This window comes from Porites lutea, chromosome 5, assembly GCF_958299795.1.
Source record: "Porites lutea chromosome 5, jaPorLute2.1, whole genome shotgun sequence".
Taxonomy (NCBI): domain Eukaryota; kingdom Metazoa; phylum Cnidaria; class Anthozoa; order Scleractinia; family Poritidae; genus Porites; species Porites lutea.
In genome coordinates this window covers 21415944-21443364 of record NC_133205.1, presented here as the reverse complement: position 1 = coordinate 21443364, position 27421 = coordinate 21415944, and the positions used below count along the sequence as shown (strand labels likewise).

The window sequence follows — 27421 nt, the reverse complement described above, 5'->3', positions numbered from 1 at the left end:
ATTAATCGGAAGTTGGTGTTGACCCAAAAAGAGGGTTGCTTTGAGGCAGTTGACTTGATGACATCTCAAACAATCGATAAAAACGTACCGACGTCTCAGGAATTTGACTTTCGTTTAATTACAACTTCTAAAAATAACTTCAGAAAAATTCAAATATCCCGGGAAACGCCCTAAGACTCCCTTTCTGTCCATTATCATTCTCTCCGGCTTGCTTATTAGTCCTCGGCAAGAGGGGATAAAGGGGACAGAGAAGGCATCCCCCATACACACGTTATGAGTTATTTTTAGAATCGGGATAAAGTTACCTCGCGCGCTGCGTGGAGGTTTCGCATGACTAAACGCCGTGCAAAACATGTCGGGCGAAAGGCAATGAAAGCGTAAAGAGATAGTGAGCATTCCTGAATATTGAAGCGCAATGAGTCGGCGCTCACCTGGGAAAAGGGAATCGCTAGACTCTTTGACAACCCGTGAAATCAGTTTAACTCGAAGTTTTCGTAACCTTAGCGCTTTACTAAAATGAGAAATTTCGCCGGTCTATTGAAACCGGTCGTTTGTACAAAGCAAGTAGGACGCCAAGTGTTATTTTTGTTGAATAATAAAAGACTAATAAAAGAATAAATATCAAACTAGAAATTGGTCTCTTCAAACTGTAAATTATAGATGTGTTAAGGATTTCCCTGCTGTACTGTTAGCTCTTACAGGAGGGGAAGGACGATTCTTTTTTAATTTCCGTTTCGCTGACACAGCTTTAGCAGAAATCTCTCTGTAGTCGTTTTCGTCGACAAAACAAATAGCAATATCGTTCTCCGCGTCTTCCGCCATTTTGTTCTGCGTCAATTCGTGAAGGACGCGTGGTTCTGAGGGTGGGTCATCCACGCGGAACACATTCGCGCTATGTCATTGGCTGTTGTCTAATCTCCCTTGGGATCTGTGGTCTCAAAAATAACTCGAGACGAATTACCTATGGAACAGGGTGTATATGGTGGATGCCTTCTCTGTCCCCTTTATCCTCTCTTGTCCTCGGTAGAGTTTAAGTTAATCATTCACGCAACTGAAGGACTTTAGGGCATGCTAACATAGCTACTTGGTGTAGGGCAAAGGAGCAAATAAAAGAAAACAGATCTTAGAACAAGAAGGGAGTTGAAAGGATGTACTTGTTTCTACAAAGCAACCTTCGAAGTTGCGGTAAAGAACTCCTGCTTATGATAGGTATTTAAGGCCCGGTTCAGACGCCGATCTTTTCATGAGCCAAGCCTAATACATTGAATGAACAGTTTGGCGTCTGAATCAATTAGCAACGCCTATTTCAATTTAGAACGGCGCAGCAGTTCTTCACGCCTAGCCCGGCCGGGAATTTAGACTGTGGAACGACTTTGGAACGGCTTTGATTCAGACGCTGAACTTTTCATGTACCGAACCTAATGCATAAATTATAACGTATTTTGCAAGCAGTTTGACCAAAATAAGCATTTTCCCCTTTTGTTGGGCCGGAATTAAGATCGGCGTGTGAATCAATTCAGGCGGTCTAAATAGTTTGGGTCGGCCTTAATTCGAATTAGGTTCGGCTCATGAAAACTTCCGCGTCTGAACCGGGCCTAACGTGCACAAAGCAACAAGTGTACACCTCGACAGCTAGAATTCCATTACTGTATTAGGAATTTATTTCTGTACAACTGCATTCATCGAATTCCAAGACACTCTTAGTGGCTAGTTCTTTGGGCACTACATAAAGCTTACATCAGTTAAACTATTTAAGTGCCGTTTTTTTTTGCGTCTAACAGATCAATTTTTATGACCCTTTTTGTCATACCGATATAGAGAAAATATCGAAATACGCGATGAAGTAACAAGAATAAAACCTACCATAAAAAATTCTGACGCAGGATTAAGCTTAATACTTATCAGTAATATTGCGCTTCAGTTTTAACATTGAAAGGAGTCGGCAGCAATGTTTATCACTGACACTTTTTATAACGCAAATTGCCACTGACGAAGATTTGCTCGAGGTGTTTTGAGACTACAGTGAAACCAGGAGGAGTCTGGGTCGATGTTGTGTCGAATTGCACAATGGGATTGGGGACACGTTGCTTACGCAACTGGGCTAGAATTCGTCCCCCAAAACAGTCCCATAATGCACTTCAACACAACACCGACCCAGTCTCAACCTCCAAGCCTCTGTTTCAAAGCGAGGCTAAGTGCGAAGCTATTGATTCTCATGCAAATAAATCACATTTTCACAAGACGGGTTTTGCACTTGGCCTCTTTTTTAAAGTGAGAGCTTTTGGAACTAAGAAAAGGTCTATTACAGTAAAATATGTAACAGGACCTAGTTATCGAAATAATGCACCGCGATCCCACCGCATTCCGGCACTATAGACGATGGTTCAACTGCAGATTAAACAAAAGTGACACAGAAAAACTTGTCCTGTTTCACCCTTTCTCCAAACAGTGTTCCAAATCAAAACTGAAGAAAAAGACCAATTTTCTTGAAGACACGTAGAAACACGACAAGTACCATGTGTAAGTACTAGAGAAGCGGTTTCATTTGAATGGTCAGGCACAGGATTTCGTCCATAGTCTCAAAACGTAGAAGTGGATTCAAAATGTTGCATAACTGACTGCGAGACTGAGCGCCTTATCAGAAGCGCGACCAATTTCTTGGTGCCGGCTGTAGTAGCAAATCAAATCAAACTGAGTCTGTATAACGTTTAAATGGAATACCTCCTATCTTACTCTAACGGTCTGATATAATTATTTATCAAAGTTTACAAGTTCAGCTTGTCAGACTAACCAGCTGACATGGTGTCATATTTTCCCTTTGAAGTGACGTCATGACATAAGCGACATACATCTGCTGTAACTTGGTTGAATCTCTTTTCTTTTTCTCTCTGTTGATAATAATTCCATTATATTATGACATCATTGCTGGGTTGAGGTAATAAACTTAAAATGGATTCTCTTTCAAGTCCATTTTCCCTAAAGTGTTCTCTATGATATGCGCTGGTAATGTGGCAGCGCGTGTCATAGGAGGTGCTAGGGGTCGTCTGGGCTGCTGGCCTTGTGAATGATTATACCCTAGAAAGCAAAAATAAAAAGACGACTTACATTAGACAACCATAGCCACTGAATAATGATTCAAAAACCTGAGAAAAATAATGTCATTGCAGTGTTGTTAATCATTTAAGAACTTTAGGAAGTGCAAGGAAGAAAGAGTAGATATTAGTACAAAGACGAACGGGTAACGGACGACGAGCATGGGGAATGGGAAAACAAAAATTGGGAACAAAACAGAGAAAGATCAAAGAATTTACCAATGGGGCTAAGGTTTGAGCCAAGATTAGTTCACATTTTTCTTTTCCCGTTTCCTGTGCTCGTTCTCCGATGCTCGTTTTAAGGTCAACCACCAGTAGGGGACCCTGAAAATACGCGCACAGACGCTTACAAGAGTCGAACAACAGTGTGTCCCCCTACCACCACCGGGAATCAGTCTGACATATGATCTACTTATACAGTAGAAGAGAATAAATTGAATCTCAGTTGTTTAGTACACATAGTGAACATTGGGTATCAGGAATAACAAAAAAGTTATTGTCGTTGTGCTGTTGTGCGGTATCACTACTGTTCAATTGGCACCGTTTGGATATCGGATCCTTTCCAAGTTATGGATGTAAATGTACACAAGCTTATTTACCTTGTGGTGGTATATTCTGGTATGGAACAGAAGCGGGGCGATGTGCGCCTCTACCTCCTGAAGGAAGATTTTCATAACCAAGATGATTTTGTCGCTGAGCTCTTGGCGGTAACTGAGGTGGTGGTTCACTAAGAGATCTTTTTTCCTTTCCGGGAAGATTAACATAGCCGTCAGTAGCAGATCCTCTCGGTGGCAAGGGTACTGCGGGTTTTTCAGGGAGATTTTCGTACCCGTGCGGGGTTTTGGCCGGTTTTCTTGGAGGCAAACTAGGCTTGGGCGCCTCTACAAAGGAATCTCTTGTTTCTAAAGCGAAACACAATAACTGATGTTAGATTTAAAGTCAACCATCCCTGAGATGGACTCCAATGGTACTAGCACCGGGTGAGTCCGTCTTAGGGAGGTGTGAGTTCTACTGATTTATTTTTAGGAAGGCGGGGTCTATCAATTAAATGTCAACCTTAAACATCAAAATGTTACGTTTGTTACTGGTTATGAAATTCGGCAAGAATCAAAGATGAAAACAATGTTGATGTTACGGTTCATGTTGAAAACTTTTTGACCAAGCCCTCCGGGGCACTTTTTCTCTAGACCACGAGTGGTCCCTCACTTTCCTCAGGGATAAAAAGCGAGCGAAATACACGAACGCGTGAAAACTGCCACCCGCGCGTCACCTTCTTAGAGAGTGGGGATTTTCACGCGCGTTAGCATATCGCTCGCTTATAAACTACAGTGCTATCTTTTCTAATGAAAACAAAGTACAATGAAGCTTTCCGGGGTGTCTGTTTTTTTCGAATACGCGAAAAAACTGTAAGGTAAATCTCGTACTCGTAGTCGTTCTTGTCCTCGAATCTAAGGTCTCTATTTACTACAGACAGAAGACAAGTTCACTAACCACGTGATTCCATAGTTTCGTAAGAGTCTGGCTCACGGAGAACTGGACTTCTGTTGCCTACTGTGAATGAAAAAAAAGCTGTTACTGCACTCAAAGAGAATGAGACAAAAAAAAACAATGAAAAAACGAACAGGAGGAAGAAATTAAATTTCACATGAGTACGAGTTTACAATCAAAGTTTCGGACTTGAAAAGTGTCAGAGTCATTACAGCAGTTTCAACTCTGACTTTCCCTCTACAAACAACCTTTCATTGACTTGCTCTTAAGGCGTCTTCCGGAATAAGCGGAATTAACTTTAGAAATCACCTGTTTTTGCAATCAAGTGCACTTCAATATCTAGAAATCTGCTTAAAATAAAATAAATAAAATAGAGACAATGTATAGAAGGTCACGTTGAACTCGCTCAACTTTTATGTTTACGCGTGGCCTCTCACATATTGGCTCTATTTTATTTACGCAAGTAAATTTTACATGCATTCACACGGAAAAATGAGGCGACAGTGGAAATCAACCCTAAGGGTGGTCTTGGTTCGTAGTCATGTGACAGGGCCCAAAGGAATTCTTGTCAACCAGCATGGCAGCAGTGAAACTAACGGTAAACCAATTTCACGCATCACGCTGCTATGCCCAATCACGGCTCACGCGGCTAATTTGGGCCCGATCACGCATCACGCTGATAATTTGGGTCCAATCACGCGTCACGGAAAACCCCTTTGCCACCCTGTGGATTGAGTTTGGGTCATGAGGTCTGATCTGGGTTGTGAATCCCATTCAGTCAGTTCCAATCCAGATTTTGACAATGTCCATTTTGAACACGACTTGGAAGCAACAAAATAACATTGAGGCCGAGTCCACATGTTTGTTTGAAAACGGAGATTTTTTCTTCTTTTCAAAAAAAATCCACGTCCACACGTTGCGTTTTTTAATCGTTTTTGCCCGTGCACACGAAAACGCGGTCGTGACTAAAAATGGTCCCATCTTTGATGGGAGCATGCGCATTTACTGGTATTTTAGAGCCTGGCGTAATTTCGTTGTCATCCATTTACACGAGTGCAGCAAAACGTCGTTTTCAGAAATCTCCACTATGGAGAGAGCTTTTGAAAAGATGCTTTTTTGACAGTTTTCACGGGGCAATTGTGGACAGTACGCCAAACCACAGTTAAAAATGTCCGTTTTGAAACAGACAGATTCGTTTGGACGAGGCCTGAAAGCTAATAGTAAGTGATAAACCTACTTGTTACTTTATCATTAAAATTATTAACAAACCTTTGGGAGGCAAGTTTTCATAACCACGCATTGGAAGAACTGGTTCTGTGTTTCGACTCAGCAAAGGTGGTTTTGCTAGAAAAGAAAATCAACAATCCAAAGGGGTTTAATGATATGAGAGGATTGATCTGACTGGTTTCTACTTTGCCTTCTTGGACCTCATTTTTAAAATTTAAAAAAAAACTTTCACTAAAACTGATACTATCCATGGCAATTAAATTCTACATAGACTTAACCATGATTTTCTCATTAATTAATAATAGGATCAGGAACGAGTGGAGTCCAATTCGGTCAGTAATCACACTGTTATTACATGTAACATTACTATACATTGTATCCATCTATCTGTTATCTCATTGGCTAAAAGCCTTCAGTTAACTTCTTTATACATTGTACTCACTATCTGTCTTCTCATTGGTTAAGAGCCTACAGCAAAATTTGGAAATCAGCGCAACCTACAGATCAGTTAGTTATATACTAGCAGATAACTGACTAATCTGCAGGTTGTGCACGCAATGCATGTTTTCCAATAACAATATCAATTCACTCGACAGGTTCCTTGCGACAGTGTGTTTGTTATTATTTTCTTCAAAACACTGCATAATAAAACATTCTTAGATTTGTTTTTTGTGATATCCTAAATAATCAAGGTTTCAGTAGACCCGAAGGTCGAGGCTGATTACACTTACCTTGACCTTGATTATTCCGGATATCACAAAAATAATTATTGGATGAGGTTTTTGTGTTATTTAAAACAATTATTGTTTAAAAATCAGTGCAACCTACAGATTAGCTAATTATCTGCTAGTAGACTAATCTGAGATCAATTAAGGTTTCTGGGTAACTGATCACCTACCCCTCCCCAAAGTCACAATTTTGCCCTAAGTGAGAAGTAAGTGTTAATTTTGACTTAAGGGAGGGGTAGGTTGTCAGTTATTCAGAAATCTCAGCTCTCTGGGTTATTGGGGCATGAAAGCCACCACACAGCGGCAAGGAATAGATTATGGGGTGGAGAATTTTGTCATAGTTACTATTAAAATTATGCATAATTATATGGGACAAATGCCATTCCACACTTGACTTCACTTCACATGGTTCTCATGTACACAGTACTTGTTTATTACAATCATGTGTTTGAGCATACCTCTTGGCTTATCAGGAACATTTTCATATCCATGAGGGAGTTTCCTAGCTGATAATGAACAAATACCGGAACAATTATTGTTAATTGATAAAAATAAACTACAGTCAACTCCCGATAACTCAAACCTTCTAAAGAAATGGAAAATAGTTCGAGTTATCGGGAGTTCGAATCAAATAACCGGAAACAAATAAGCAAAAAGATGAGGAGGGAATGCAAGCTTATTATACAGATACTGATGAAATACCAGGATTTTTCCTTTTACTAAAAAATCATATCTTCATCGCATGCAATGAAGATTCTACTTTTATCTTTCACGTGTGAGGATATTGGTGTCGCCATGGTTACTAACATTAATTCAGAAAATCATAAGTATTATTGTCTTTATTTCTTCCTTATAACTTTATATCCGAGTTTCACGACATTTTTGTGACAGGCATTTTGCGATAGGTGACCACTTTAATTGCACTATTTTGCTGTTTCGAAAATTAATAAAAAAAAGTTGTGTTTTATGTAGGAATTTCGTCAGCATCTATAAAATAAACAGAACATTACATGGCCAATTGGGGATACAAATTTTATCTTCTCGTGCTGAAAGTATGTCTTTCAGCACTCGAAGATAAAATTCGTATCCCCGGGCTGCCATGTAATATCCTCTATTTGTTATATATTCCTAGACTTTCACTCAACTAAATAGGGACTGCCATTGGTTGATTCTTGGTCACGTGGCCTTGACTAAAATCAAATGTATCCCGATCGTGATACATTAAACAATGTATACCGCTCGGGATACATTGCAGCACGTGATCAAAGCATGGTGGAAAGTGGTGTGACAGAAGGCGGGAAAAACACTGCCAGGTCCTGCCAGTTTTCTTTTTCGTGAATGAACACAACAACACAAAAACGAAGCCTCAAGCTAAAAAGCAACGATTTTTAAAGTTATCCCAGAAGTTCCCAGAAGAAAAACAGCAGCTAGTGGAGGAAAAAGATGCAGATAATATGAGGAAAGTACTTTTGTTTGTAAATCATTCATTCAGTGGTTTTGAGAATTAAATTTGTGTTGTTATAAGTACCGAGTCGACTGTTTTGGTTCGCTCCGGTTATTCTTTTGTTGCTGTTGAAGTGAAAGTCTAGAAGTATAACAAAACACTTAATGTCAGGTCCCTCGGGAAACCAGTTAGTTTTGTTTTCCCTCGAGTCCTGATGTTTCCCTCGACTTCGTCTCGGGAAACATCAGGACTCTTGGGAAAACAAAACTAACTGTTTCCCTCGGGATCTGACATTAAGTGTATAATCATGCACACTTCACAGGGATGGACACTGAATTTGAAATGGAGTGACAAAAAAAGTAACAACAAAGAATTGACACGGTTGTTTTGCAATAAATTCAGTGCTTTGGATTTCTGTACAGTGGTAAACCATTTTTTTTTCCCGACTTGTCATGCACTTAAAACATGGTTCGAGTTATCAGGGGTAAAATTATATAGAAATCATCTGAAGGAAAAAAAGTTAGCAGGAGGTTCGAGTTAGCAAGGGTTAAAGTTACTGAGGAAAAAATTACAGTGAGTGTATGAAGGAAATCCAGGGGAAATTGACTTTGGTTTAAGTTAGCGGGAGGTTCAAGTTAGTGAGGGTTCGAGTTATCGGGAGTCAATTGTATAGCCACAAAGTTTGAGCATTTTATTTCAAGTTAGCATTTTTAAAGAACTTATTTACTAATGTGACTCTTAAACCTGGCAATCTGAAAAGAGAATCAAGCTGTTGATCAGAAATCTCTTAATACCCCTGCAAGTTTACTGGCACTTGGATATATCAACATTCTTTTCTATTTTTTGTGTCGTAAATCCTGGCTGTAATAGCATTGGAATTTATAAACAACTCCAATTCCAATATTTCTGAAGTGTACAAGCCAAATAGTAGTATTATTGAAGGGGTGACTGGAAAAAATCCCCAAGCGACTTTCAGGTAGACCGATGGATTCTCTCAAAAGTATTGCCATGTATATCCTTATGAAAAGAGACACCATGTAATTTTTACTTACGAGGCAAGCTTTCATTACTCTCAGCGAGTGGTTTGCCTTCACATCCAGGAACAGGAGGGCGGCCTAATGGAGACAAAGCCAAAATTTACATGGATTTTACAAGTTATGAGGATGCATTACTGTAAAAGGAGAATTCTATTAAGTGAAATAAATTATCAGAAAAATGGTGGGAATGTTTTTTTTTTAACTTTTTAATGAATGGGATACAGCAGATGGAGAAAACTTTTCATTTTGGGTACTATAGACTTGCACCAAGTCGACCAATTTTTAAATGTATCAGTGACATGGGGTCAAAATTTTGTCAGTAACTCTAACGTGAGTGAGTGAGCATAAGTGACCATTATGGGTGCCCCAAGTGAGTAATGCCATTAAACCCTGATTAAAAAAAACACCAACTGCCCAACTACAGTGTACATAGGACTTTCTGAAAGTCAATGGGAATGGTTATTTGAGATATTCCTTTGCCTAAACTGACTAGTCCAAAAGCAAGTGTCCTGTGTAAATCTCAGAACTAGTAATAATTGTAAATTAGGGCAGACTGTGCGTTTGGTGGGGAGACGCGGGTGGGGTGGTGGGTAGTGAGTGGTAGTGGGAAGGGTGTGCAGTCCAAAAGCAGGTATCCTGTGTAAATCTCAGAGCTGGTAATAACTGCAAATTAGGGGAGTGCATTGATGGGGGAGGCGGGGTGGGGTGGGGTGGTGGGTAGTGAGTGGTAGTGGGAAGGGGGTGCAGTCCAAAAGCAAGTATCCTGTGTAAATCTCAGAAATATAAACTACAGAAGATAAACAAGCAGAACAAGAATCAGTTGATGATAACAATGATAGAGGGTAAATGTGGGGCCTGCTCTTTAGAACTTAAAAGTACTCACTGTCAACTTGATCCACTATTATTTCGTAACTTTGTTGTGGATCTGGATGGCTACTGGTACTTGGGGAGGCAGTAGCTTGATCTGCAAGGTGACAATATTAGCCATAAATTATATATCCACAGGGTTTTAATAACCTTTGGTTTTCCCCTTTTTTTTCTCTTTAAGTCAGTATTTATGTATGTTGTGGTTCAAATTGTTCTTTGATTTACAGTCAAACTCAAACAACTAGGAAAACCAGATATATACAGTGGTGTATCTGAAATGTTACCAATCAGGCATGAGAATACTAATCTGTAAGCAGCTTCCTAGCAGTATAATATTAAGGTAAATGGAGAGAACAATGAGGAGAATTAATAATGTTGGTTGGTGTCAGGGCTGAACACTTCCAGTCCCAAGGCTGCATGATTTTATCAATATCAATAATTAACAATATCAATATTGATAATATTTTATCAATAATTAACAATAATTATCACTACATCCTGTAAATCATCAAGAAAAAATGGTTATGAGATCTTTAATGAAATGAATGGAGATCATTCTAGAGAATGTTTGTTTGTAGGCTCAAAAACTTTTATGGTATGAATACTGCTGATAACGCACGAAAAAATACAGATCATTAAATTGATGAAGAATTCACAGTTGCGACAATGATGTATTGAAACTTTTGTTTAACATACCTTCTGGTTCCTGGCAAACTACCGGTGTTAAGTGGATTTCTTTTTCCTGGCTCTTTGCAAAATATTTCATTAATGTTGCAAGATTTGGAAAAGTCTTATCCTGAAATAAAACAAGTTCATGATAGTTGAACTTTTAGCTCATTTTAATATGCACTTGTTTTTTCCTTTGAAAAGTAAAACTTAAAAATGAGTAAAACAAGGAGAGTGAGTAGAAAACTTGGGACCAGATCATGCATTTTACTTATCAGCGTTCTCCTTATCAGGCAGTAACTGGTAAAATTTAGCGCTTGAAGCAAAAACTTCTTACTGACTGCAACAGCTTGAAGTGTTACCAAAATTAAATAAGTTGTTTCGAAAAAATACACAAGTTGTGATCCAAGCCGATGCTCACAAGAAAAGGAAGTAAATACGAAAAAACAACAAGTATACACAGCTATTCTCTCTGATTACTTTATTTAAATGTTGAGTGGTGCCTTTAGAAGCACTGCAGGCTAACAATTTTTTCCTGGGCTTCTGTCCCTATTCTAAACTTTCTCAACCAACAGGAAAAGTTCGCAGCTTCTGCAACTTGTGTTACTAAATTGACCCTAGCGGCAAAGGCAGCCTTTATTCAAAAAAAGTTTTGAGGTGTTTAAAATACTTTTCGGTCAATTGGTTGACAGGATACTCAAAAATAGAAGCCATCATGAATGCGAAACCTCCCCCCCCCTCCCCTCTTGGCCTAACCAGTCAAGAATGGTCTCTTACCTGCTGAGCTAAAATTTAGGGAGAACACTACTTATGGGAATAACAATGGGTTTTATTGTCTGGTAAGTGCGTAAATAAGGTGATCCAAGTCTGAGTTTAGTACCAGGAAGCAAGATTACTACATTTACACTTATTTCATCTTTTTTTTCTCACAACTGTATGACTGTAGGGCTGTTGATATTAAATATTATTACTGTTTCTCCACTAACCTCATGTCCTTTAATTACAAGGTTTCCCTCTGGATATAAAGTTTCTATTTTATGGTGCCGACATCTATCATGATGCCTAGACCATCGGGAAGAAAGACCAGATTAAAAGTTAACATTGAAGTAAAAACCGCAGAGACAGCAAAAGAGTAAATTCATGGTAAGTTCCAAATTGCTATAATTAGGTTTAACATTCAGGTATAAAATAACATGAAATTAATTTTGCTTTAAGATGAGGACCAAGTTGTTCAAAGGCTGATTAGCGCTTAACCAGGGGTTAAATTTAACCCTGGTTTCCTTTTCTTGTGTTCAAAAGCATTTTCTCAGGATAATATTCTCTGTTATTTTAAGAGCTTCCAATCATCAACTTGTAGACAAAAAGAATTAAAACTGAAATGCTTTTAAAGCTTTCAAATCTGAATTCAAATCTCGCACTAACCCTGGGTTATCTTGACCCAGCTTTGAACAACTCGGCCCAGATGAATACCATAAACTGCCACTACTAAGCCCTGGACTTGAACCACTTTGTAGAAGGGTTTTAAGAGGGTTTATAAATGGAGGGGCTTACATCTAAGGGGGCTTATGACCGGGTGTCTTGAAAACAAAGACCCGGCCTTCAGACTCCCCAAGACTACCCACCGAATGACTCTGAATTTTATTGATTAGGGTTAGGCAACTGAGTGAATCAGGTTCCATTTAAGTCATTATACTGGGCAAACTGACCTGAAAGTAGCCTGGGAGTGGCAGACGTTTCTCCTCCCTCATCACTGCTGAGGGACGTTTTGTGAAGAGGGAACGTCTGCAACTCTGCGACAGAAATTCCATACTGATGACGTAAATCAATGTTTACTTCTAATAAATCCGGTAGTCATGGGGTTCCAAATGCAAATTTGCTCAATTTTACGTTTCTCCTGGTCGATTTTGGAAAAGTGTTGTGTTCATCTGCGAATGAGCCCCGGCAAAACTCAAATGCTTCTTCTAGAGAAGACTATATTCCACAAATATTGACTGTTTTGTTAGAGATTCATCACGTTTAAATTTGACCTTTGCCACCTTTTGTCTTTTGTCTGTCATTTGTAAACAACAACTAACACAATGAACTACTCCGTGGACCAATTAGCTCTTCTGACTGGATTCCGGACAGATTTTGCGTCATCAGTATGGAATTTCTGTCGCTGAGTTGCAGACGTTCCTCCTCGCGAAACATCCCTCCGTGGCAATGAGCGAGGAGAAATGTCTGCCGTTCGCAGGCTAACCTGAAAGTTGATTAACTCAGTTTCCTAACCCTAATCTTAGGGGGTCTTATACCCACTTATGACCGAAATAGAAAAAGCACTTTGAAACAAGCAATAGCAGCGTAGATCAGAATACGCCTTGCATTTAATGGCTTTTAATTATTGAGCTTTAAAACGTCAGAATAAATCAAATTCATTTCGATACATATCTGAAGGGGGGCTTATATCGGGAGAGGGGGGGGGGGTATAATTGGATGTATTTTTTGTTTACAGGTAAACGCATGGGTTTATAACTTGGGGGGGCTTATAAGGGGCAGTTTATGGTATGGCAAAAATTAGGTGGTCTGAAAACGATAAGTTTAAAGCATACATGTGCAAATCAAATTAAAAAATGGCCACTTACTTGAGTGAGAGAGTATAAGCTCCAGGTTTATTTACAGTCTCACTGTCTCGCACCAGGAATCTTCCTGGTTGGCAGCTCTCAAGAATAGACTCAGCTTCAACTCTTGAAATTTTTCCAAAGTACCAGCTGCAAAAAGAGAGTCAGCAAGTGCAAAAGTTAACAGCTGGCATTTTTTGTAAATACCAGTAATACAGTGTAGCTTATAACCTATCACTTGGATTTCAAACTGTTTTTGGAAGCTCTCCATACAATGCTAGCATCTCAATGATTCCATACCTTTACTTCTACGACTGCATTAATTTTTGGATTTTTTATCAGTGAAAGTTCTAGGTATAGAAATTATTAGATGCAGAGGATCAAGTATTCATTAGTATTGATGAACAATAAAAAGGAACTGGGTGCCAAACTGATTCATAATAAAAACAATTTCAAAGTATTTTAGCATCAATATACAAAAGTATTGTTTGGTTCAAATTTTTCCTTTGTTTTAATTTTACTTTTCTTTGTTTTTTTGGTATGATACAATGATAACAATTCTAAAATACATTTAATTGTAGCACAAAAAAATCTTTGGGAGAGATACAATGTACATTCAAATTAAATACATTGTACATAGTGAAATGGATAATGTACACAAGAATGTGGAGTAGACTTTTAAGTCTACTAAAATTACTGCTACAGTCATAGCTATGTTACAGGTCAAAATTATATTCAGGTTAAAAACTTTTAACCTAGGTTAATTCTCAATTTCCTTTGTCTCCTAGCCCCAGTTATTCAGTTCTTCAATAGAAAATCAACCTTGGTTAAAAAAATTTTAACCTGAATTTAATTTTGACCTTTAACAGCTACATCAGCTTACGGAGGTTTGTTGCCTGGAACAATGTCATAAAAAGCTTCTTCTTTGGCTGCTTCTGCACCTTCTGTTACAGGTTCGCGACTCAAATCCTGACAACAAAAGTTATAAAATTAATGGTTTACTAGGGATTACATGCATGGTAGCTAATTAAATAAATGGATTATACTAATATATTATTATTGTTAAATATTATTAATTTGAGAATTCAAGCTCTAACTCCAAATACTAGAAAGAGTGTTTCATCTAATGTCAAACACCTCAAAATAATGTTAATATCAATGTATAATAGTGAAATGGTCGTCAGTTATTAGACATTAGTCATTAGAATAAGAAAGGACGTAATGAGATTATACTAAGGGTTAGTCTGCTACACAGCCGTTCTTTATGTCATCATGCAGGAGTGTTTTGTGACAAACAAAAAGAACAACTATGTAGCAGATTAAGTAAGGGTTTGACACAAGCAAAGTGGCCACCACATCTTAAAGCTTCATACCCAGACAGATGGAGTAAGATTGGCAAACTACGCGTAAAGAAAACAGAGCATGAATTATGTGTTGCAATGCAAAGGTATATTTCACTACACCACTGTCAGTTGCACAAGACTGCCAAACAGAAGTCACCAAATTGCTGGCTTTCGCTACAATTTTTGAGGCAAAAAATTTGTTGGCGACCAAAATGGTCACAGCTTAGTGTGCTGTACAGTGGTGTGGTATTTTCTGTTCCTGTATAAGCAGTGTTTATCATCAAAATATTCTTTATCCCTTTAGTAGCTGCATACCAAGTGTCATTCCAGTGAGCCTGCCATGACCGGTTGTGGACACTTTCCCTGCTTCACAAGGGTGAAGTGGGACCTTTGATATTTCTTAGTTACACTCCGTTAACCCTTTAAGCCCTAAGAGTGATAAGCATCAAATTCTTCTTTGTGATATCAATGCTGTGTACAGCGGAGTACTCATGAGAATTAAGGAGATAATCACACAAGATAAATTTGCTTGATTTTTTATCACCATCTCCCTACTACTTGTATAGGCAATGGATTTGGGCAACAAATGAGAATTTAAATTATGACCGGAGGGTTACAGTCAACTCTCTTTACAACGGACACTATACGCAACGGGTTTGGGCAACAAATGAGATATAAATTTTGACCGGAGGGTCAAGTCTCTTTATAACGGACACTGACGGGACCCGATTGGTGAGAGTTCATATTAGCGGAAGTTTATATTTCAGTCAAGTGGTTGCAAACTTTTTGCCTGGGATTTAGCTGCTGTTAGTATTATGTATTGGGTGTCTGTTATAGCAGGGTGTTTGCAAGGCGAGAGTTGACTGTAAAGGATAAGCACACTTTCAGTGTCTGGACAGCAAAGGAAACACTCCCCCATTTGTTTGAAAACCTGCTAGCACAGAATCTCTCTTACCGCAGCATTAAAGCTCTTACTCAAGCCATCAGATTTCTTGCGACCCAAGAGCTTTTTACAATGGCTGCTAAATGAATTGTGTTTCTTCAAAAGTGACTTTGCCATTTCCTCCTCTGTCACACCAACTACAGGTATGTTAAACTCGGGAACTGCAAAATAAAGGTGACCATTAATATAATGTCTAAGTACTCAGCCAAGTCTTAATGTGTTAAGGGGCAGGTTTTCTCCCTATTTTCTTTCATTTTTCCCCTTCTCTGTGGATCTCCTTAAGGGGGAGGGGTGGGATTGAGCAACTCTCCTAGATCTGTCAATGCTAACATTGATTACAGCCTTTTTAACCAAGCATGCAAGGAAATATAGTGTGAGACCACTTAAACTGCCATGTGCTCTGCATAATATTTTATCTGCTCACTTGGAAACTTGGAAATTTGATAATTTTAAGGAAGAATTCCAAGAGAATATTACAACTAGATTTAATTACTGAAGGCAAGGAATTTAGACATAACAGTAAAATTTACATTAATAAATAAACCAAATTCCTGCTCATATACGTCTGGAAAAAGAAACAGAAGAAAAGCTAACCTTCAGTGTACTGGTTCTCGGTTGGACTTCTTGATGTAGGTGAGGTCTTTGATTCACCACTGTCTAGACTACTGACAATCAATGGTGGAGGGGGTTTTCCCTGCAATCAAAACAATACACTTATTGAAAAAAAGGCAACCCATAGCAACCAGGGAATTGATGACAACTAGTTAACCTGACAACTACCATATGTATGCAAGACATTCTTCTGCTGTTTATACGGAATACATGTAACTCACTTTCTGCCTCTCCACACAGGTCAAGTTTGGGATAATATCACTTATTATTCATTCAAACTATTTCTCCATTTCTGATTCGCTAAAATCCAAAACATACTATTCATCATAACCAGTTACTGTTGGGCCAAATTTGGAAGAATTTTGCAATATGTGAACTGATGAAGTCAATCGTGCAGCAAAATTGCCAGATTATTGAACAGTAAATAAATAAATGTTAACCAAGATACAAAATGGCAGAACATTTTATAATACTCCTTTCACAAGTAAGAAATAGGCGAACGATTGGCGAAAAAGTTAAATATAGCAAGAAAAGCAAGAAGACAACTCAATGGACAACATCTGCTATTAGAAGAATACTTGCAGAACTAAACAACCCTTCATCTCCTAAACTTGCTGATAAACATGTACTATCAAAAATGAACTTAACATCGATGGAGGTAAGCATGTTTTAGTTTGATTTTAAACTAGGAATTATTTTGAACAAAAAATAAAACAATTATTGGATTCCGTTTTCGTAGCATCTAAAGTATTATGAAGATCTTGGAGGGTGTTATCTGCCGAGGCCATAAAGATGCCGAGGCGGATGACACCCTTCAAGAACTCCATAATTCTTCAGATGATCAAAAACCGAATTCAATAATTGCTTAATATCAGGAAGAAAAATCTTTAAGCTCCAGTTGATTACTTGTAAATCCTTACCCAGTGAATGTATACAATGAATGTAATTTTCAAGGTTGGGCTCTCGATCTACAGGTGTAGCAGTGCCGGGTGACCCCTGGCACCTTAATTTTGCTATTGGGTGGGAACTATGATATCTCAGCTTTCTAATAGAAGTACTACACTGGGCAACCTGGAATTCAGAGGTTCAGAGCCCTGGGTTCCCTTCAATTTTTCGCAGAGCACAGCCTTAATTTTTGGATGGCAAGCCTCTGAGACAAATGATAAATAAAATAAATAAATAAATAAATACAATGTAAATAATAATTTAGAGGTATCTACACAGTGGTTCTTTGTCTACCTGATTCCTGGTCAAATTGGAATTTGGAAATGTTGCTTTTTGAGGGGAGGGAAACACCACCTGGGGTACCCCTCAGAGCAAAGGAGAGAAACCAACCACAAACTCTACCCACATATGCTGTTGACGGCAGGATTGGAACCCAGGCCTCATTGGTGGGAGGCAAGTACCGGAGTACTGAACCATCCCTTGCTCTCCAAATAGGGCATTACCGGTAGTTTTACTATTACAGATAAATACTGTCAGCATAATGTTTAATTTCAAGTCATCCAAAACAACTTGACAGACTTAAAAACAAAATCATTACCTGAGCGGCAAGATGAAGTGTATGTACCCACTGAAGACGGGTGCGGTCCGTATTTGTCTGCAAAGCAACAAAGACATTATAATTAGCACAAGAAATTATCAAAAAGTGTATTTAGAGCCATCTGCCGTGACTCTTTCAAATGATATTTTTTGCTTCACTTAAGTGAAAAGTTTTTGCAAATTTAGCATTTTCACATGATGTCATAGAGGCCATATTGGTGCTCCAATAAAATGAAATGGTGGCCATGTTAGTGTTCCAAACAAATCCTGTGGGAGATGAACTCTCTTCTTACATAAATGCTATTTTTTTTGTTCCAATAGATGCTGGCCACATGAATGAAAATGCTCTATAACAACCATTGTGATGAAACTGGCAAAAAGGCCAAGGGCAGGGTAATGTAGCCTGGTGTCCTGTGGATGCCCAGATTTTTAGGAAAAAAATTAGAGTTAAGGTGTACGTGGACACCCACTTAAAAATTCCTGGCTCAAATTATCGCGTTTGTCAGAACGCATCATTATATGGTGTTCCTGCGGCACAAAGGCAGAAATTTTTGAGCTATCACTGGCGACTGCAAATCAGCTGCCCCTATTAATTCCATCAGGGGATCACCTCCAGGAAACTGGACTCCTTTTGACTTGATTTTGTTTCCATAAGTGACGAACGCGGATGCATAATCAGTGACTACCTCTAGTATGTTATATTCAAAACTCTAACTACAGGGAGGTAAACCATATTGATAACATTGAACTTGGGATTCTCAAGAAACAAATTTTGAATAGGACTTGATCGAGGGGGCCAGTGCATTACAAGTAAAACAGGCTAGCCATTCTTTGGTCAGTCTGTTTCCCCAAACTTACCATAACTAATATACATGCCTTGAAAGATTAGCTCCCTAAGTGTTGCACCTTAATGTGATGGGGAGGTTTGTGCACCTTGATGACACTGGAAGCTAAACCAAATGGGACCTTGGTCGCTGGTGGGTTCAACTGTGCTGGGCAGGCTTTGACAGAAGAATAATATTGCAATGCCTGGCCCTCCAGGTTGGGTGTTGTCCCGCGACATAATGTTCCATCTCCGTAGAAAAAATATCATTTCTGAAACCAGACACTCTTTTTTAAGATAGCAGGTTGGGAATTGTGGAGGCCTTATGCATAACAGAGTGCGAAGAGGTGAGGCAGGTAGGGGAAGCTGGAGGGGTTTTGAAAATCTCTAAAGAATGCCTTACCCTAAATAAATATTTCTTGCCACGTTCTGCCTTTACTTCAAACTCAAACTTGTCTTTTGCCTTGCGTTTACCATCCACAACACTGGATTTTGGCCCGAGGTCTATATGACCTTTAACCTAAAAATAGGGAAAACCATTTATGTAAAATCAGAGGTATATTATTTGTTAAACATTTTGAAATTAAGTTATGTCTATATTAATATTATTTTTCAGTATCACAGGAGAAAAAAATGGTTTTCACATTCAAAGCAAAGAGGTGTTACACTGGAGATGAGTGTTGTGCAGAAATTGTAATTTTAAATTTGATACAGTGGAACCTCCACTAACAGCCAGCTCTGCGCAACAACTACCTCTCTATAATGGCCACTTGTTTGTCCTAGCAGACAAATAATTCATTCATTGACTCTTGTTTAAAACCTCTTTACAACAGCCACCTCTTTATAACCTCCACTTTCTTCTGTCCCTAAAGGTGGCCATTGTACATGTAGAGGTAATTTAACATTAACTTTGTTGTGGCTTTTTGTCACCCCCAAGGAAAAAGTGCTCATTGTCATCATAACATACATGTTGGTGTCAAACAAAAGCAATGGTTTGTCCTCATTAATTTTGTGTTAAATTTATAGTCATAGATACAATATAGTTAATCAAATTTTTATAGACATTTGCGATAAATGGTAAAAATCCAGAATGAAATTTGCCACAAAGAAGGATCCAGTGTGCTAAAAATTGGCCTCATGAAGATGTTAAAAGTCATGAATTAGCTGAACAAAGTACAAGAAAAATTACAAGAAAATTTAATTACAGTTTAATTACTGTCTTACATTTTCTGTAATATGAGTGTCCGCATTGGCAAAGAAAACCAGCCGAGATCCACGAATCACAACCCAATAAGTCACCCACTAAAAAGAAAAATAGATATATTCAGGGTTAGGTTTGTCAAAATAGTCTTAGAGTAATCTCTACATCACTACAATGCCTGGACTGCAGCCCACCGCTAGGTTGTCAGATAATGGCTGAAACACAAGATTATTAAACAAATTATACAGAGAGATGCCAAAAGGAGATTAAACTTAGTCTTTGCCAATGGATAGACACCATGGTAATAAGCCTTTACTGCACATGAGGCAAATATAAACCAAAGGTGAGATGCATAACATTCTTGGTGTTAAAATTGTTTTTAACTTAAAAATTATTCAGACTTTTAAAAACGGACAAAAAGATAAGAAACAAGATAATCTACTGGGTCTGCTATGTGTTACTTAATTATTAAGTAGAACAAACTTCACAGCACTTAATAATTTGGACTTGAGCTTTTAAGATCAGGAGTTGGACAACTTAAAAGAGAAATGCCTACATGTATGTACAGCCTGTAAAGCTTGGTTGAAGATGTTTCTACAATACGTAAATGAGCCCTTAACTGCAGATGTTGCAGCATACATTTCCATTAGTTGTTTTTTTTTTCAAATATGTGTATGAGATATACAACATTCTCAAGATTACAATAATAAAATAAAGTTAATTATACACTATACGTAATTTTAAAAGGTTGCCTTGGCACGCAATTATCATTGGTCATTGGAAATTGGGCATTGTATATTTGGGCATAAGGAACTCACTGCAAGGTTTGTTTTACACAAATTTCTGTAGACTATAAGTGACCATACAGATGATTCATGCAGGACTCATACTTCTGCCTATGGTGGCCCACAACTGTCATGGCAAAAACCAAAAACCTCACATGAAAACCAAAAACCTCATGGCAAAAACAAACTACCTCACGACAAAACCAAAAACCTCACGGTAAAACCAAACACCTCACAGCTAAACCAAATACTTTACAGCAAAAACCAAATACCTCATGGCAAAAGCAAATACCCATGGCAAAACTAAAGCTATTTAGCTATTTTGTTTTTGCCATGAGGTTTTTGGTTTTGCCCTGACAGTTGTGGGCCACCATATCTGCCACTCATCAAAGCCAAAACAGAAAGCAAGTGTTTGAAGATACCGGTAACAAAATTTGCTCAGTTGGGTCCAAAACTGCAGCTCATTGGAAATTAACATTAGTTGTGTCTCTACTGTGAAAAATAAACCTTAGCCAAAAGGGGATTCTCTTATCTCTAACAGATAAATGAAACAGAGCATAGTTCACAGGTTTCCAATAACAAAACAGCTGTAATTAGACACAAATTAAATAAAAGCTGTAGCTGATCTGATAAGAGGTGCTAAGAGCCAACAACCAAGATTCATGATAGTAATTAATGAGAGCTAGGCCACATGTCCTGCAGGGTGGTATTATAATGTTCATCATGTGTGTAACAAAACAGAACAAACCTGTGTGTACTTTTATACTTATCGTCCATTGTTTGAATATGTGCTGATCAATTGCTATCATTAGCCATTAACAATGCAAACTTAGGCCTTAACTATTGACTGTTTTATTTCCACAGTCAATTATTTAAATAAGTGATGCGAAACTTTTGATTCTGTGGACTAATTTATCTTGTTATGTGATATGACCACTGAGATGAAACCTTTTTGAACAGGAATACTTTTGCATTGCAGCATTTACAATAAAATAATATAATTGTTTTTCTGTACTTTACACAGGATCAAGGCCTTAGCAGCTTTGGCAAAAGTAAGGTAAGTATTTTACACAAAGAATAAGTTTCAAATTTTTATTCTGGCCACTACACGTTTATTAAGTCTGAAAGGAGTAAACCAAACCTTGCTAGTGTAGCAACTGTCTCATAAAGATATTAAACAAATTGTTATTGGTTGAGGTTGTTGTGATATCCAGAATAATAAAGGTAAGAAGTAAGTAAGCTCAGGCTGACGCTTATCAATACCTGAATATTCTGAATGTCACAAAAACCAACTCTAATAACTTAATAAATTTATTCTTGTTTTATTATGCAAATTTTTGAAGAAAATAAGGACAAAAAAACCGTCAACCTACAGATTAGTCAGTTATCTGTCGGCAGATAACTAACGAATCTGTAGGTTACACTGATTTCCAAAATTAACTGTTAGCTGATTGCCAATGAGAAGACAGTGAGTGAGTACAATATATACTAATATAAAGACAGTGGCTGAGTCACTATCTGATAAATAAACAGTGCTGTTGGCATAGAAGGCAAGCAATAATTTTTGAGAAACAAATATGTACATAACATCCGTTCTTTCAGCCATGGGTGTCACTAGCATCTCCAGGTGAGGCTAATACCAAGGCTGACAACACTTACCGAGGCCTTGATTATTATTCACAAAAAGCGAATCTAATTAAATGTTTTATTATACACTGTTTTGAAGAAAATAATGACAAACACACCATCGCAATGAACTGATTGACATTGTTCTTGGAAATAATTCACCCAAACAGATTAGTTAGTTATCTACAAATCTGTAGGTTGCGCTGATTTCAAAAATGAACTGTAGGCTCTAATATAAGTTAGCTGCAATGTATAAAAATATGGCTTAAGAGATCTAATCAGGTGCCAAATCCAGGAACCTGCCTGATTTTTTTAATAAATGAAAGCAACACGATCAATGTGACTGATCAAATGAAAATCTGATTCATTGTATTATTTCTTGGCGTTATCTTGTGATTCTGACAGTCTACTGTTTTTTCTTTAAAAGCTCAGATTCATGCACGCTATTAATATTAAAGCAGAACGTCTAGAGAAAAGGACTTCAGGCTCTAATTCTTGCATCTTATACTCGGCCTGATGAGTGCCTTGGCGACTGAATATTATCCTCGTTTATTTTGGTTCCTAGTGGAAGCCAGCTTAAAAAAAGTTAAATGGAATGAAATGACCCAAAACAAAACAAAACAAAACAAAAAGGGAGAAGCAGAATGGAGCTTCCTTAGGTCAGCAACTATCTCAATTATCTGTCCTATATCTTGCATGTAAATTACAGCATTCCTCTAGCCTTCTGTTGAGTTGAGAATTCTTATTATTTTAAAATTTTTCCTTGATCAAAGTATTTTGAGTGAATATGGTAAATTGGAAAATTTTAGATCGCCGGATTCTGCCTTCTTTCTAGGAGGTAATCACTTTTTGTCTTAAAAAAAAAAACACGTACTTGAAATGCAGAGTTCACAAAATGTTTTGAATGCAGTGCAAAGAACCGAAGTGTGCTCAATTGTTTTGTAATCATCAATTTCATAAACTTTAAATAAACTTTGCTGTCTCGATTTTAGGTTTTTGATATTATTAGCTTGATATGTTAATGTAAACACAGCAAATCGTTGAATTACTCACAAATTATCTTTCTGAAGTCAAATGTCGTCGAAGCGTAATAAGTTAAGTGCACAAACGTGACAAACGCACACCCCTTCTTATCTTTGTTGACTGTCCTGCTAATTGCATTGAAATCATTATTTTAAAGGAATTTAGTTCCAAAAGGAAGATAATTTAGCCGTAGCTTCTAAGGTTACTTCAGCATTAGGATAATGGTTTGCAATTCGATGCGGTACACTTAGAGAAAACTAATGATATTAAACTTCCACTAAAAATCAACGGAAGGTCGGCGATGCAGCTGATCGCGCTACCTCGCTCAGTGCCAAATATAAAAAAGAGCAGCTTTTATCGACAACCAATAACGATGGTTTTTATTTAAGACCAATAAAAAATCAAATGCTCGCCAGAAATTTCGCCTAAAACCTGAAGTCGAGTCGTGTTGCTGTATAGATTGCCTTCATCCGAATGAGAGGAAGTGGTCGTGAACGATATTTGGACGACGAAACACGCGAAATTCATCGCACTTCTAATGCATCCTACAAGGGTACGAATTAACCTTATTTGTGATTACCTCATGCGAAAACGGGAAAAATGAATTTTGACGCATTTGGTATATTGCATTCAATGAAGAAACTCTCTGCATAACCGAAATTCATTACCAGCTAAGACGCGCGGTAATCCACAATTGAAGTGAAGTTCACGTCGGTATGCCCGCACAATCTGAACACAGCAAATTGATAAATCACGTTCTCTTACCTCGCTTAAGTCTTTTGTACTTAGTGAACGATTCCCACGTAAATTTTGATGTTTACGACGATATTTACTCAGCACAAATATACTCGTGCTGATGACCTACAACTTAATTTGCGTCGCTCGCTCTTTTCTTCCGCTAAAACCCTGTCTACGATGTCACATTTGCGGGGGAGGATGTGAGGACCAATGACGTAATAATAAATTGAGTTCGCCCTTTTTTGCATCGGATTTTTTGGTTCACTGAACAAATGGCGTAACTTTTGTCACATTTTCTTCTTTCAGTCCAAATTCTGTCTTTGTTCCTAAGTTGCCTTTCAAAGCTAGGCATCCATAACTACGTTCGCCTATTTTCGCATCTGAGCCGACAATCAAACATATAAAATTACATATGCAAAATAGTTCTAATACATCGATCTGTGACCGCAAAAATAAATGTTCGAGGGTGCAGAGAGGTCAATATAAAATGAAATTCAAATAGTCAGGTATATGTACTCTTTTTCGTATCATCAGCTGAAGTTCCTGAAAAGAAACATGATTTTTGGAAAAAATATATATTTATAAATCTTAATAGATAGCACGTCATTTGGCACGGCTTAGCACCTGAAACAACCTGACACATGGAGCTCAGCTTTGCGGTATTAGCTAGATACCCTAAAATATGCCAAAGCTGCGACCTCAAACGATCAGATTCACTTCTCCGTCGTCGGAACGAGGTATATCGTGCACTTCGAACTGAAACGTGTTTGTGGTAAAATAGTAAAAATAAAATAAAGCCAATAGTTCCGAGGTTCTGGCAAAAAGTTATCGCGGGTTTATTTCACAAGAAGGAGCGCTGTCGGATACGTTACAGCGCCAAATGACTGGCGTGTTTCCTGAAGTGTTGTTCGATTCAAGCTGGCGAGAATTTCCTGTCTTGTCCTCATAAAATAACATGTCAGTTTAAATGAAATTCGCAAAGACCTTATGGAAAAAATACTACAAGCCTTTACCAACTCTCGTTAACATCGAAGCAAATGACTCTATTTATAAACCGGCTACAATAATAAGTTGAAACTTGCGTTGTAATCATTGGCTGCTCTTCAAATCAAACACACTTGTTTAAATGCCCGCGCAGTATCGGAGTTCACTAACTAAAATATTAACTGTTTACTGACTCTTGTATGCAACAAAGTAACGAGCTGTTTTGCGTTCAGATCTGAGAAACAGTCAAGTATCAAAAATAGAAAGCAATTTAGCATTCAGTGCTTGCCTCTCCGATACTTTTCACAGGTTTACATAATTACAAATCTGTGTAGAAGGTGTGAATTTAGTTCTTGCATCGGCCTCTCACCTTTGAAGACTCTTTAAAATCCAGGTAACCTTCCATGTATTTTGCACCCCTTCGACGTTATGTTGAAAACAAAAACATGCAGGATCACTGCTACAAGATTCCCCCGACGATCGGCGGCTATAGTTGATCTAGTCAGCGTGACAAATCGTTCATCTGTGGGAATTTCGAGACGCTTTTGTAATTCAACCGCATAAATTGAATTCTAGACTTCGCTGTGCCTCAAATACCAATGAAAACTTATTGCATCCTGATTAGCTGTAGTTAAGTATATTTTCCCTTTACATCTCTTGAACCACTACACACCGTGAAGCTGTACATGGAATAACAAACAGGAAGTCGTTCCGAAAGTAATCCCGACCCATCAATCCTCCGCTGTGGCTCAGGATAATTCCGGCGCAGTGGACCAATGGGCATTTACTACGACAAAACCCCCGGCATACATGCAAGATAAAAAAAAAAATTATTCTCTCCTTGTAGACCTGGACCTAAAACATAAATCTGAGGGCTTTGAAAACTGAATTGTCTCTTAGGAAAGAGACGTCATTCAACCCTCCAAACCTAGCCCTGCCCTGACATCGATGGACGTCATTTCCTTTAGCTCAGCAGGACTGGAGAGAGCGAAATGGCCGAGAGGGAGACCGTTTTTTTTTTCGCTCCCTTCACTTGATTTCCTTGCTCGCGTGACCATTCTGAGGGACTGCTCGCAGTCTATAAATAGATTTTCCATGCCAAAGGCACATTAAGTCAGCTCACGCTGATCCTGAGGGCGGGTGACTTGTGTGTCTTATATATTTCAGGAGCCGCGGCTCCTGATATTTCAAGGGGGGGGGGGTGTTATCCGTAATTGTAGGGGGTAGTGTGGTAGTGTGCTACTGAGACCTTGAGACCACTTTCAAACACATTTGTGTAACCTAAACTGGTGGTTATTGTCATAACTTTTCCCGGAATACATTGTTTTGACTTTTATCATTTAGTGTGACCACCACGAAAACGTTATTCGCTTGCCGTCGCTTTGTTAGGAGCGTGGTCGACAAACTACAGACGCAAACCACTTCCGTGTGCAAACAGGCCTCACGTCCGCATAGGGTCGAACGCGGAAGAATTGTTAGTTGGATCATCAAAACGTTACTGCCTCAAAAAACCCTCTTATAATGGTTTAAACAGTTGTCGAGTCAACAAACCGAGAACAATTTTCTAAGGTATATACGCTTATCAACGGTAGAAATAACCTCAAAATGTTCAAAACTCAAGTGGAACCAAGAGCTGCTGTTGTGGATTGGTTTTTATAAATAACATCAATTGACAGTTTTTAACATAACTTCCGCTCAAGTTTTCTCGGAAAATCGCGCGAAAAAATCGTGCCACCATCGCGTCATTTCCGCCCATAGTCTATAGTACTCTCATCGACCACAGCTTTCGACCAATCAGCGCACGAGAAGTAGCTCACGTTATTAGATAAAATTAATGATGATCTTCCTTCATATGAAAATTAAATACCTTCGAAAGACCACTGCATTGCAAACTGTGCTAGCAAGCTCCTCTTATCTCCTAAACACCCTGGTTACGAATGCCTAAACAATATTTAATCAATCATGCAGTAATGCTTTTTGATGTCTATTTTTAAGACTAAATTTACCTATTTCGATCGGAATGAGTTTCTGTGCGAGTGTACGTAAAGAAAACTTGTTCGGTAGTTTCTTGTCGGTTCTTTCCTGGCACAGTGGACGGGTGCAATCACCAAATGGCACAATTCAAAAAACCCGAAAAAAACCCCCTGAACAATATAACCCAACCACAACACAATAGCTAACCGACAATGGTTTCCGGAAAACCAAGAAACACCGTCTTTGATCGTACTCCGTTTTTTTGGAAGCCTGCTGAATTTGGGAGGATCGTTGCTATAATTATATAAAAATATAATTATACACCAAAGATATATATTTCATATAATTATATTTTATATATCAAAGGCCTTTTTTTGGTTGAGTAGATAGTAGATGTGTACACAGTACGTCGGAGCCGTGAACGATTATTTTGTTACTCAGTGGTATTGATCGTGAAAGACCACTACCCATAGTATAAAATATACGGATCAGTTTAAGATTCTGGGAAACTTCCTACCTACCCCTCCCTGGCTCTCCTAACATTTCTCCCTGGCCTACTGGCGAGTTGCGAAATTTCCCAGAAGCTTATGTCCCCAAATATAAAAACATGATCAGTTTCAGATGCCCCAGACACATCACTGAACCAATAAGAGCTCGAAACATGACATATGAAGGCCATTA

The 27421-nt window shown here is 38.3% G+C and overlaps 1 protein-coding gene across 2 annotated transcripts; it reads right to left on the bottom strand.

Annotated features, from left to right (window-relative positions):
• Positions 1 to 93: 93 nt before the first annotated feature.
• On the bottom strand, positions 94 to 25524 carry LOC140939150 (uncharacterized). 2 transcript variants are annotated; one of them, XM_073388709.1, is made up of 17 exons: positions 25137 to 25518; positions 19634 to 19711; positions 18813 to 18929; positions 17588 to 17644; positions 16027 to 16126; positions 15445 to 15593; positions 14030 to 14115; positions 13171 to 13296; positions 11536 to 11611; positions 10580 to 10679; positions 9900 to 9980; positions 9032 to 9094; positions 6994 to 7041; positions 5850 to 5924; positions 4584 to 4643; positions 3692 to 3994; positions 94 to 3075 (listed from the first exon to the last, which is right to left on the bottom strand). In XM_073388709.1, the coding sequence occupies exons 1-17, from the start codon at positions 25170 to 25172 to the stop codon at positions 2945 to 2947; spliced, it is 1686 nt and encodes a 561-aa protein (XP_073244810.1). In that variant the 5' UTR covers positions 25173 to 25518; the 3' UTR covers positions 94 to 2944. The 2 variants fall into 2 exon arrangements, with proteins under 2 accessions (XP_073244810.1, XP_073244811.1); XM_073388710.1 differs by lacking the exon at positions 5850 to 5924 and having other exon boundaries at positions 25137 to 25524.
• Positions 25525 to 27421: the final 1897 nt, after the last annotated feature.

Excerpts from the sequence above, each read along its gene's own strand:
- LOC140939150 (XM_073388709.1), bottom strand. The coding sequence starts at position 25,172 with ATGGAAGGTTACCTGGATTTTAAAGAGTCTTCAAAG. Across the intron at positions 15,594-16,026 it reads CGAGAACCAGTACACTGAAG|TTCCCGAGTTTAACATACCT; the intron begins GTTAGCTTTTCT and ends TTTATTTTGCAG. Across the intron at positions 11,612-13,170 it reads GCTTATACTCTCTCACTCAA|GCATCATGATAGATGTCGGC; the intron begins GTAAGTGGCCAT and ends CCGATGGTCTAG.